At 44.3% G+C, this 13,090-nt stretch overlaps 1 protein-coding gene across 5 annotated transcripts in view; it reads left to right on the top strand.

Moving 5' to 3' along the window:
* PCNX1 (pecanex 1) overlaps positions 1–13,090 on the top strand; it is a 1,666,514-nt gene that overhangs the window by 180,493 nt on the left and 1,472,931 nt on the right. For all 5 annotated transcript variants that reach the window (XM_069638600.1, XM_069638595.1, XM_069638598.1 and 2 more), the window contains exon 4: positions 3,394–3,436. In XM_069638600.1, the coding sequence (XP_069494701.1) occupies positions 3,394–3,436 (43 nt within the window). The remainder of the gene's footprint in view (positions 1–3,393; positions 3,437–13,090) is intronic.

The raw sequence follows: 13,090 nt of genomic DNA on the forward strand, positions 1-13,090 counted from the left end.
GTACCCAGAGTGGCACCACTTTTGGAGGCTTCTGTGGAGGAGCCCGCCAAAAAGTGGAACAAAGGGCTCGACTTGGGTTGGAGTCGCAGAAGAGAACACAAACGCCATTTTGGAATCGAGTCTTGGCAAAAAATATCAACCGGAGAATTAATATTAATTAAATAAACCAGCGGTATGTTCGAGGCTATGAGAATTAATAATTAAAGTTGGTAGCCTCGAACAATGGGAAAATCCCATAGGAAAATATTTGCGGTCGAATATAAAAAGTAGTTTCCACTGCCGCCAGCCAAAACTTGATCAGGGGGGACGGAGACGTGCCCCCTTGACTAACAGACCCCGGGGCAATCGAATTGCCCCGACCAGTACGACCACAATATGATGGTTTGTACTGGTTTCTGTTAATAATTTGGGACTTGTAAAGCCAGTGGTGACTTTACATGCCCTGGGAGACAGTAGTCAGTCCCAGGGTATGGAGTCCATGGTGGGGTGTCATTATAACACCCCTGTGTTACTGCACGGAGGGTGCTGTGTAACACACATAGAAAAAACACATGAGACCCTATGGAGTAAAGGACCCCATACCCCATAAAACACATTACCAGTCAAGGAATACCATAAATCATGTCCAACAGTGGGAGGAAAAGAGTCTCACTCTTGGCAGGAGGAAAAAAAACAAACTCCAGAAATCCAGCAAAGCTGCTGGGGGACTCACTAGGTTAGGAAATTCAGCCTAAAGAGAGAATTCTCCCTAACACTCCTGTATACATTACTGCTTTGGGAGTCTATCAAAGATAAGGAATCTGTGGGCGGACACAATCCATTTGAAGAACAAGTTACTTACCAATGGTAAAGTTCTTTCGACTGGATGTGCCTCCCACGTATTCCTTATCGCCCCTCCCATCCTTCCCCACTGTAAACTTCACTTGTGGTTAGTCTGCGCTTCCTCAAGGGTAGTAAGCGGCTCATCCTGGACAGTGCATAACACTTCAAAACTGAACTGAGCAACAGACGCTGCGTGCGCTACTTATACCTGTGACAGAGGCCTCCGCGGGACATCGACTCGACAGGCGCCGACGTGCAGCGCCCTCTACTGGGGAAATTGGAAATATCAAAGATGAGGAATACGTGGGAGGAACATCCAGTCGAAAGAATGTTACCATGCGTAAGTAACTTGTTCTTCTCTGGCATGGATTCACATGCAAACCCTCCCGCCTTCCCCTCTGTGGTTCTTCTTAGTTCATACTGCCACTTTACGTGCTTGCCAAATCTGAAGATGGCCACCAGGGGTGGAGCTAAGGGAGAGGACTGCCATTGGGTGGTCGCAGTATGATCCAGAGGACAATGATTGGTTTAGAGGAGAAATAGTTTTAAAGTGAAAGTGAAACTGGTTTTTCTTTTAACGAGGATTCCCATCCTGACGACAGTAAATATTCATGAGCATGTGAATCCATGCCAGACCCATTCTGGAGAACAATGATTACAGGTAAGTAACTTAAACCGTCCCTTGTGAATGTCAAACTCCTGTGGTGACTGGCGAGAGAGAGTTGCACCTCACTACGAAGAGTGGAGAACCAAAAGGCTGGGACCTGCGTGGTGGAGCCAGGTGGCTCACCGACAGAGGAAGCTGCTGCATCAAGCGACGATACAGGAACTCCACAAGCTGGTTAGGGGACTCCTGGGCATTAGCAGATGAAGGAAAGCAGCATTTAATTTACTGGAGCCAAGACGAAAGCAGACTTGTCAAGCGCAGGCCAGAGGGGACTGGCGAGAGAAGTAAAAGCGGCTGCGAGAAGGAAGCAGACTGGAACGCTTCTATCAGCAGATGGAAAGCAAATTCACCAATGCTAACTAAAGAAGCCGGTGATTCCACCCAGAAGCAGCGGGGACACAGGATTATCAGCGAGCATGATCAGTGCAACCAATTGGGAACAACTTATCTGAGAGCTAGAAAGAGAATGGACATATTTTAAAAGGGGAAATTAAGTTGCCAACAACCCCTTTTCTTATGTTTGAATGCACACAGTGCAAATACCTAGAGAGAGGATAATATATCAGGAGGATACATTATCCAACACTACATATGAGGAACTCTGGGAGCAGGTGGAGACCCAGAATGAACAGACGTCCTGGCAAGAGTATACTAGGCAGCCACAAGTGTGTGACTATCAGAAGCCCTAGCAGGAGAGTATACCAGGCAATTGAGAGATTGTGTTAAACAAGCAAGAAGCAACCTCACCTGACAGATATACCTGGACTCCCAAAAGAGACCAAAACTACAAAGCCCAACAGTTTTGTGGACAAGTGTTGTAGTTGTCCAAGAGAGGCCCAAAGAACCGTTGTGCATAAAACGTCAAGGAGTAAAGAATAATCCAGGGAAAGGGAACTACCCTCTGGAGCCAAGACCTTTATCCTTGAACATTTGTTTGAGCCATTTATTCTTCCTTAATGAAAACTTTCAAAACCACCCAGTTAAAGACCTTTCGCTTTTTACCTTGGAGTTAAGTGTATAGTGTGAGGGTCAGAATAGAACTTATGACAATTTTTATTTAGACATTCTGACAGACGGATCCTTAGTTTTTGATTTAGGTAGGGAGATTCCTCTTAGGATAGGGTACGATGGGCATTTTCCCAACCCCTTTTATTTTCAATAAGTCTTTAACGATAATCATGGCTACTTGTGTAAAGTTTATTTTATGACTTCTCACTCCCACTGCTAGCCACTTCAAGTTTTCAGTAAATCTAAGGCCCAAGTAGTCCTATTCTTTAACTTGCTCAACAAACTCCTCGTTTAACTTCAGTTCCCGCTTACTTTTCCCTCTAGATCTACTTTTGTAAATACCATGGCTTTGGTCTTCTATACTTTACTTGCCAGGCCATTTTCAGTGCAAAATTCTTCCAAAGCTGCGAGTTATCATTTGGTATAGTAGTGTATTATCACTTCACGAGAGGAATCGCGAGACTTTGACCCCACGGTTGATTGTTGAAGTGCCCTTCTATTGATCTGAAGAAGTTAATTCTTCACATGTGGACTAGGTAAAAACTAAAGGCTAAAAGGTTGAACCTAGTCTCTGATACATAGGTTTGTTCTGGGGCGCATTGTTTGTAACTAAGCAAGTGCTGTTCATGACTTTGCTTACTAATGTTAGGGAAGAGATTGGAAATGTTAAAACACTGCATGTTGGTGCACTTGTCCGATACGTTACACCTTACTTCCACTTTCTGGAGACTGTACGATTCATCTTGCATTGCTACATACTGCTACTTCTATGTTGTGCTTGCTCTTACTCTGTGAAAATAAAGCATTCCTTTGTGACAGTCATTGTATCTTTTGGCAGACCCCTGATATTCAACACGTTCAAGCTTAGTCTGATTTTGTTTTTATTTAATTCTCAGAGTGGACTGTCCCGGATTGGAGAAGCCATGGAAAATGCAAATGGTAAGACTGGGCTATGTACTCTTCCTTATGTATGGCTGCTTTTCATGTGGCGGTTGACCCAAGTGTTCTAAGACTTTCAAAAATCAGGCATTGTGATTTATTAAAGTTTTTTTTCTTTTTTAAAATGTTGCCAATTTTCCAAATGTCACATCTGTTTGGAAAGGGTTTGCTTTTTTCCATGACTTTTTGCAACTGTAAGATGAAAAGATTGTGGGGCGGTGCACAATGCATGTAAATAGATCCACTTGATACAGTGGACGACATGAAAGCATGAGGAGAGATAATGCAGTGGCCTCTCTTACTGCTCTTAAGAGAGTTCACCTGTGATGCTTACCGGGATAACCAGAATATCCATATCAAGTTTGGGGTTCCTAAAAGAGTGCCAAATGTCTTGCCTTTTTGATAGGCCATTTAAAATTAAGTTTTCACAACAATTGGTATGTCAAACATTGTCATAGGCCAATCTCAATTGTACAGGCCAGAGTATACATGATGTAGCCAGTATCACACATCTGTTTAATTCTTTTGCTGATGTCCAGTTGGATTTTAACAAAACAATAGGATAACTAAGAATGAGCTCTGACATTCTAAAGCTTCCATGTTCATCGCAAATCCTTGCTCTACAAGCTATTGTCATGTTAAAGGACATTTATACTGCGCACTATCACCACCTCAGTGGTCCCCTGGCAGATCTGAAAAGCAAGAGGCTAGGGTAAGTTAGTAGGACTGAGTGGGGGAAAAAAGCGCAAGAGAGCTGTGATGTAGTGTTGGCAGCTTCCCTTCAGTTTACACCGTTGGCTGAGTGTAGGTGTTTTTTCGGTCGGTAGTTAACATGTGCTGTTGTGCTAGGCTATGTGTGGTGTGTTTCGTCGTTGCTGTGTAGTGAAGTGCGTTCAGTTTGTTGTGCTGTATAGGTATGGTTATGTTTTGTTTAGAGTTTGAGAGGTGTAAGCAGAGGGGTGTGTTTTTTTCGTGGGTTGGTTAGTGGTGTGCTTTATCATACCCCCTCTGTTTTGGCCACCTGTGGCACGTGGCCCTGCCAGTGTTGTGCATTGCGGTGTGCTTGGGGGGGGGGGGGGGAAGGGGGCACTCCCTCCTATATTCTGTGCAGAGTTGTGGGTATGTTAGCAGGGCTGTTCAGTGGTGATGCCTTCTCCAACCTCACCCCCCCCCCCTGTGTTCAAACTAATGAAGGTCTACACTGCTTTGTCCCCTGGCATATCCCTGCTTGCAGCCAGCCATCGTCACCCTGAGCCCCTTGAGGGGGGGCTATTCCCTGTGCCCTTAAGCTCCCTGGGTGATCTGTTTGGTCACCACTCTTTCCCCTTCAATTCTAATGTCCTCTGTCTCTGGTTCGATTTAGGACGTTCCGATCTTACTTTCCAATGTTTTCGGTAGGGCCCTCTATGGGAACGTGTGTACCTGGTCTCCCTCCCATTGGGATGGCTCTCTACTTCCCTGCACATTGTCATGTTCTGGTCTGGTCGTCCGTCTTGCCAATTTGTGCTCATTTCGAGGGGTGTCAGTGTTGCATTAGAAGAGCCAGGTTTTTAAGAGTTTTCTGATTTTTAGATGTTCCTCTGCGATGCATATTTCTCTTGGAGGTAATGGTGGTGGGGGGGGGTGGTCCGAATGTTACTGGCTAGGCAGGAGAATGCTGATCCACCAGGTTTTTTCCTTGTGTATGGTTTAGGTCTCAGGGGGGTGTCGTTGCTGGATCTGGCAGCCAATGTAGCATCTTTAGCGTTGCAGTACCTTCGTGAGAGTTTGGCCGCTGCTTTCTGTATACCTTGCAGTTTCTTCAGTAGATAATCCAGTCTAGGCGTAGTCTATCCTGGACCTGAGCGTGATGGTCAGTGTTTTGTGCGTGAAGGAGAGGAATGGTAGATTCTTTGTGCAGGTGGAAGAAGCATTTCTTGATTGTGTTTACTTCTGGTTCTAGGGTAAAATCATTATCATTTAGGATTACAAGGATTTTGACTATTTTGGATGGTGTGGACGCTGTTCCTATTTCTGTGGGCCTTGGGATGTATTGGTTGCGTCCCTTGTTTTTGGATATAATCATGATTTCTGTTCTTTCAGAACTGAAAGATTTAATCCAGAGCAGCGCCATTTCGATGATCCCCATTCTCTGCAACTCTGCAGTGAGGTCAAGCAGTATCAGTGCTGAGTTTGTGTTGGAATTTGCGTTGGTCTTTCGGTCATCCCAGATAGCGAGAAGTGCCTCCTGTATCTATCGTTGGTCTGAAGCCGACTTGTGCCTGATTTCCCTCCATGGTTTCCTATGGAACCCCATTCTTTTTGCTCTGTTATTATCCTGTCCTGACTTTTTAAAGGCAAGTAAAGCCTTCAGCTTCACTTTCCTTTTGCTCATTGTTAGGGGAAAATGATCAGTTCTTCAGACAATCAGTCCTGCTAAACCTTTTCTCTTTTGAGTTATTGTACTTCAATGCACACAGTACCTTGCAGTATGTTAGGCAAGATTGTGTGAGGTACCCTTTGGGAGACTGCAGCAAACTTGACCTCCTGGTAATGCGAACCCAACTTTTGGTAGAAGTTTGTACATCCAGGTTGGAAGTGTGGCTGAGCAGGCCAGGCTGATCTCAAGAGGGGTCAGTGTAAGCAGTAGGGTTTTGACACAGATTCACAGTGACAAGTATTCAAATAAACTCTTACACTCGAGGTTTATTGATTAAACAATTAGTAATTTAAGTCAGTTCAATAAGCCTTCTTCAGAAGGGAGCAATATATTAGTAACACAAAAACACTTCAAAATACACACGCTTAGTTTCTGTAATTCAGCAAGTACCATTTGGGATGGCGCACAGATGTTTCCTACACCCTGAGGTGACTTAAATAACTAGGACACTGTGGACCTTGATATATATCCCTGGTAAATTTAGGGCAATACTAAGTTGGTGTCCAAGAAAGGGTTTGGGAATAAAAGAAAGGTTAAACAAATATTCTGAAGCAGGTAAGTACTTTATAACCCTCGATTGCCAAGTAAATTAACCCTTTCCTGGAGGGAAGGCAAAACACAAATTCAGAGGTAAGAAGTCTTTCAGGGAGCAAGGCCAGCCAATGTCAATTGGGCAAAGTCTAGGTGAACTGAAGCACTTCTTGCAGATAAGTAAAAGTCTTGCACAATGTTTTAGAACTATTTGTAGAAAAAATAGGATCCTTGTAGGGCTGGGAGGCTTGTGTGGGACAAAGCTGCAAGCAACTCTGCCAAAGCAACCAAGACCTTCGCAGGACCACTTCGACTTTCACTTCAGCTTTCCCTTAATGTTTTCCGCAATTCCTTTTAGTATTGGTAGTTCGATACCTCAATCAAAGAAGTTCAAAGAAATCTTCCTCTTCAAGTAATCACCTTTTAGCTTTCCCCTTTTGTCTGGGTTAATCTTGACCAGTGCGCATTTCAAAGTTTGTTTACTTTGCCACTTTATAACAAGACATCAAGCATTTCGCAGGGACTTTCGTGTGGGCTATTTCCTTTCGCCGGACCACTCTGCTCCTCTGTCACTGGCTTCACAGTTATCTAACTTAGAAGTTCATTCATTAGTGTCTCCTCAGCACGTCCGCAACCTCAAATCGTGCGATACACTGCTGAGGCTTCATCTTATCTTGACACAAACCGGCCTTTCATTTCTTTAACTAACTCGTCGGTTGTGTTCATTACTTTTGCAGCTTGGATTCAGGAGTCAAGGTTAAATCTACAGGCTTGGCCTCACCTCCCCAACTCTGTTGTACTCCCGGAAGGGTCGCTGGCTTCGTTGAAACACAATGCAGGCTGCTTCTTGTCTGTGATTTGGCCTTCTCTGCGTCTCCTTCACGGTTTCTCGGAGGCAACAACCTCCTGCAGGGAACCTCGCTCTGGTCCCTCGCTCAGTCTTCCTACTCCAGTGGGTTCGCCCTGGAAGATCTGCTCCTTCTCATGTCTCACCTTGCTCAGAGTGTCTCTATGTTCTGTCTTGTACACGTGTGGGGGGGGGGCTAATGGGTATCAGATGTATGTGATTAAGTTAAAGTGCCTCACTTTGGGTGACCCGATTAACGGGACATGTCCAATGAGATATGTAAGGGTTAGCCTCTTTACTCTGTCACACTCTTCCTTGGCCCAGTGTTTATTTAGAACTGGGGGGAGGGGGGTGAGTTGGTACATTGGAGAATCCCAAAAAATAGTATGGACTTGGGAAAGGGGGGCATACTGCGTGTCACCATCGGATGCCTCACCCCTACTCTCCGACCCCCCCCCCTTCCCCCACTGACCCCCACCCACCCAGGTGATCCTCCCGCACTGGTCCACCCCCAGGGTCTGGATCCAAAGGGGATGGCTGTGCCCTGGCCACCTGAGAGAAATTCCTGGGGACTAGCAAGTGAGACGCCCTTTGGTTTATCACATCCTCCAATCTTTTTGCTTTGTTTTTGAATCTGACTCTTTGAAGGGAAGTAAAACCCTCAGCTTCCCTCCCCTGGTCTTTTGCTCATTTGTTATGGGGAAACATTTTCCCTTTCATCTTTTACATTTTTGTAACTTTTTAACAGATTCTTTTGTATTGCCCCAGGTTTTTACACTTGGGATTTTTGGTTAATTTTATATGTGCATAAAGACAAGGTGGTGGCAGCACGTATGTTTTAAGTTTGCATTTTCTAGTGTCCCATTGGCATTTACTGTGTATGGTTACTAAACGTGCCTACTGCCCTACAATGCCCGTGCCACTAGATATTAGCTTGTTCTTTGGCCTTATGGTAGTTTGGCCATCTTCCTTCCTTGTCAGATCAGGAAATCCCTTTAGAAGTTCATGCACTTGGCCTGGAAAGTAAGTGTGCATGTGAGTGTGTACGGACACAATGGTAGTATTGATTGAAATAGATCTTTATTAAAGAAATGAGATTTGGGAAAATGCCTGCCTATTCCTAATACTAAGAGTGGTTTTCCTGCCTCAAAGGAATCGAAGTGTTCTGTCAGAATGTCAACTAAAAGCAAGTCCACTGTTGTGTCCAACAACCTACTTCTAACCCTCACACTAATGACTATGGATAAGGTGAAAAAGGAGATTGTAGTTTCCGAGATTCGCAAGTAAAACAAAGTCCCAAAGTGAAGGTGCCCAAGATTCAAAACCAACATTTGGGAGTGTCTCCCTTCTCCTGACACTTCTCAAAGTCCTGAACAAATTACCACACACTAGAGGGGGGCAGCTCCCTTCCCCTGGTTCACTCTGAGGCTTCTGGTGCAGTTTGTCAACTGCTAGGGCATGTCTCCCTACCCCATCATTTTTCTGGCCCGCAACACAGTTCAACTTCTTGTCTGTTTCTGGGAGGTCCCTGACCATTGCATTACACCAAAAGTTTTGAACAAGTAATGAAAATGTATAAGTCAACGTCATGAAACCAATCGATGCACACATCACTTTTCTCCTGATGAGCCGAGCCATTGTATTTCAGTGGTGAAACATGTGTAGAGGAACTAAACAATCTTTTGAAGGAACCCTTGCATCATATGCACCAATAAATCAGCAAGTCACCAACCTACTGATCTGTGTTATCATTTAAAATGAGCAACACATACAACCAGTACATCATTAGGCACTTGTCCTACGCCAGCGACTTGAGTCGAAAGTGAAAAGGCTGTCCTTCTCTCATCCTCTTTACATGGCACCACAAGTGGCTTCTATATGCAAGTCTGGGCACTTCAAATTACGGATTCTACGCAAGGTGCTTCCCTTCATTCCAACTAAACATTGTGCTCCCGTGGTGGCTGCCCTGGTTCTGAGCACCACAGATTACTGCAACTCTTTTTACTTGGGTCGGCCGAGCCACCTCATTATGCTCCTTCAACTGCTTCAAAGCTCTGCTGCCCGGGGGGTGATTCGATTTCCCCCCCCTCTCCCTGCAACCTCTCCCATACTCATATGACCCCGTTGCTCAGACAACTACGTTGGCTGCTGATTGAGAAGCGCATTCTTTTAAAATCTGTGTTTGGTACATCACGGCTTTTACAGTCAGGGCACCGAGTACATACAGGAACATTTTTCCTGTTATGTGCCATCCCAGCCTCTGCGCTCTGTCGGCTCTATTTATCTCTGTTCCCCGAGTTAGACTGTCCTGGATTGGCGGCTGCGCTTTCTTCGTGATGACCGCACAAACCTGGAACAGTGTTCCTCTTCACCTCTGTGCCAGTGATAATCATCTGGCATTCCGCTGTGCTCTTAAGACCATCTGTTCTAGACCTCTGCTGCTGCACCTTCTACCCTTTCAGCGCCAAGATACTTCTGGGTGAAAATGCGCTTTAGAAATGTATTTAACCTAACGTAACATAGCTGGCACGACAACTGTGCTCCACTTTCTAGTTTAATATCCCAGTGGTTTGTAGATACCCCACTCTTATCAGTCTGTATTACTCTGAGACCTTGGTAGAGTGTCGGAGCAGTCCGGCTTATCTTAAGAGGATGATGTGAGCTGTAGGTAAGTACACTGAACCTAGCTAGTAATGCACTTCAAAAAACACATACACATACATTCATATTAAAATACAGATTTATTATATTTAGGGTTTCCTGTTTTAGGGGTTTATTATTATTTTTTACTTCCGGGGGTGTTTTTCCAGTGTTTTCCAAAAATTTCAGAATCTGTGTTTGTTTTCCTGTTTGCCCCTTTCAAAAAATCACAGACAACTGTTTTTTCCAGTGTAAACACAGAAATGTTCTTTTATTGCTTTGTTGCGTGCATATATAGGGTAATCTCTCAGTGCAAGATGTTCTAAACAATTTCATGTTAATGAAGTAATATGTTGCATTCCTACAAGTCAAAATGATTGTAATAAATCATAAAATATTTCTTCAGACTCTTTGCCCATCCGTGCCCTTTCTTTTCTTCCCATAAAGACTTATTTGGGAAAACAACCTTTCCACATTGGCACTGGGCAAGGGCAGGGCCAAAATATCCAACACACAAACTGATAAATCTGGCCACTGTTGGTGCTTTCCCACCCAATATTCATGCACCCGAAGCTGCAGATTCTCAGGCACAGGCTCTGTCAAAAAGGGGTTAAACTGGCTGCACACAGTCTGTGTCTTTAAAATGGTTTTGACTAAATTCTTTTTTGCGGAAGGGATCTAGTACTTTCATGGCATACTTCAAAGAGGCTTCACTCACTTCGAATGACATGGTGGCTGATGGAATGTTTTGACACAGCATTGCTTGCCATTTTTCATGCATTGTTGCGTAGAATATCCTAAAATTCTCCTCAACAGTCCTTTGTTTTCCACTGGCGGACCAAAAGTGCACGTTATTGGACCAAAGTCACTGAAGTGTCACCCAACTTTCTTTCAAATAAGAGTTTGACTTCCACACCAATGACATTGTAAACTTGGTATACATGTTTTCGGATTTCAGCCTCTTCATTAGATCAACGACAGCGGTCATGTTCTCTTGCAAAAATCTGAGAACACAGTAGACTGTACTTTTATTCACCTCAGTATCAATTTGTGCCCTCAGATCCTCGCATTTCTTGCCTGAGGCATCATCACTAAGGAGGAAATCGGTAAAAGGTCGCCACATCAATAGTATGGCATTCACTGCCTCTAATACAGAGAACCACCGACTAAAGGAGACAGTTCAGATAACCTTTCCTTTCATGCCATACAAAGTGCAAAATGATAGGTATTTGTGTTTCAGTTCACGTGCATATCTAAATAGAGCACCAGAATGGACCACAAAGTCAACTACACCCCTAACCAAATCTGAGGACTTTAAGGCTGCTTTTAAAACTCCAAGTAAGTGGCAGGGGTCCTGCATGGGGAAGGCCTTGAAATCGGCATTGCCCTTGGACAGATCATCACATAACTTTTTCATATAACTTGCCGAATCACTACAAACGCACACTACATCTCTTCAGTCCTTCCCAAACTTGCTGAGGACTTTCTGGAGTAATGCCGCTACTGAGACTGCATTGCAAGTTTCAACCATCTCTAAATCTGCCATGAAAGTACGGCGCGCCCATCCACTTTTTGGGACACAAAATGTGAAGAGGACTGCCGCTGCTGGATCACCATGCATCTCGGGCGTTTCATCGACAGTGATTGAAATGTTCACGTCGCCTTGGACTAACTCTGATGTGGCCAATGTCTGTCATAAAAACCTCTGGTAAATATTTCTCATACATTTGAGTGTATCGGGGTAATGTTGTGGCTGCTAGGGCCCGTCTGCGGAAAAGATTACCAATCGGGCCATCTGCCTGGTGCAAGCTGGTTCCTGCCTGCACTAAGGCATGCACAAATTCATGTGCCACATCTTTTTCCTCATTGCGTTTTCTTTTAAAACGCGTCAGTGTCTCTGTAAGGGACATTTGGCACAGACCACTCACATTTTGGCGGATCTTTCAACCTTAGGTTTTCCTCTACTGTAAAATCTTTGTGTTCCCAGGCGTAATCCTCAGCGGTCTTGATTTTGCAGGGCATTGCTCGATGTCAGAGAAGCCTATTGGAACAATTACAAGAGGAGACTACTTGCACTTAGCAGAAGCATGACATTAACTGTGCCCTTCTGATTGTCTCAGGACCTTCCCCTGCAACATGTGGTCTTCAAGTTACATTCTCTCACCTCGTTGCGCGCTTAATTTTTGCAGGTGTTTTTGTACCAAAAGTGTATTGCTTTCCCTGTGATTTCTATAAATAATTAAATACAATGAATTAAAAAAGACCTCCGCTACCTCCATAATGTCACGTAGTGATGACACGTGACACCACTAATGTTCGCTATTTGGCTGCTGTCTTTTATGGCTAGAGAAGAGCTGCCCTGCAGTAATGTAGATAACAGCGAAAGATATCACAACACAACAGCAAGTTGGCATTTGACCAGCAAGTGCTTGGTCAAATGAACATGGATGGGCAAACTTTTGTGTAAACGTACCTTCGGTGAATTCAGGTGGCTAATGTTTGGCTTCTTCGGTCCAGTGACTACTATTCTGATTGATGGTGCCAACCTTCTCAAATCCAGTTTTGTTTGCTGCAAGGGAAAAACCATATTAACATAACACTGGCAGGTTGTAAAGAGTCCCAGTATAGCAAACTGTCTACATGGCTGAACATGGTCTCCCCTGGATGGGTACAACTCGCTCACATCACCCAGTGTGAGAGCCTTTGCAACGTAGCGAAAATCAAAAGCTGCCATACATTAATAGATGTGCAGTGTGTGAACATACCTTAAAGTGAAATATAGTTTAATTGACATGTGCCCTTACACATGGGGATTGAGTCAGTAGTGGTGGTGCATGCATGAAGTGGGAGATAGTGAGTTCCACGGAAGGGCCACACTGTCTAAGGTCACAGCAAACAAGAGCTTGAAACACAGCAAAGGACCCATCTGGAAATCTGGGAATTAAAGGCCAGTTAGGACAGACCATGGCTACCAACATACTGGTCATGTCTTGCCTCCTCTCTGAAATTAAATAGTCTGTGTTGCAGGATGTGTGGAGTTTGAATGCAAAGCAGCCAATACCTGGTGGTCACGTCCATGAGGGCACTGAGATGCACATGCCTGGATGTCATTCAGAATTTGTGAGTGGTAAGCCATAGAAAGCCGAAAAAAGCAAATAGAAATGTGACTGTATAAGCTTGAGGAATGTAATCCTAAAGGATGCACCTGCTTTTTCCT

Source organism: Ambystoma mexicanum, chromosome 14 (genome assembly GCF_040938575.1).
Source record: "Ambystoma mexicanum isolate Mex_15411 chromosome 14, UKY_AmexF1_1, whole genome shotgun sequence".
NCBI classification, from domain to species: Eukaryota; Metazoa; Chordata; class Amphibia; order Caudata; family Ambystomatidae; genus Ambystoma; species Ambystoma mexicanum.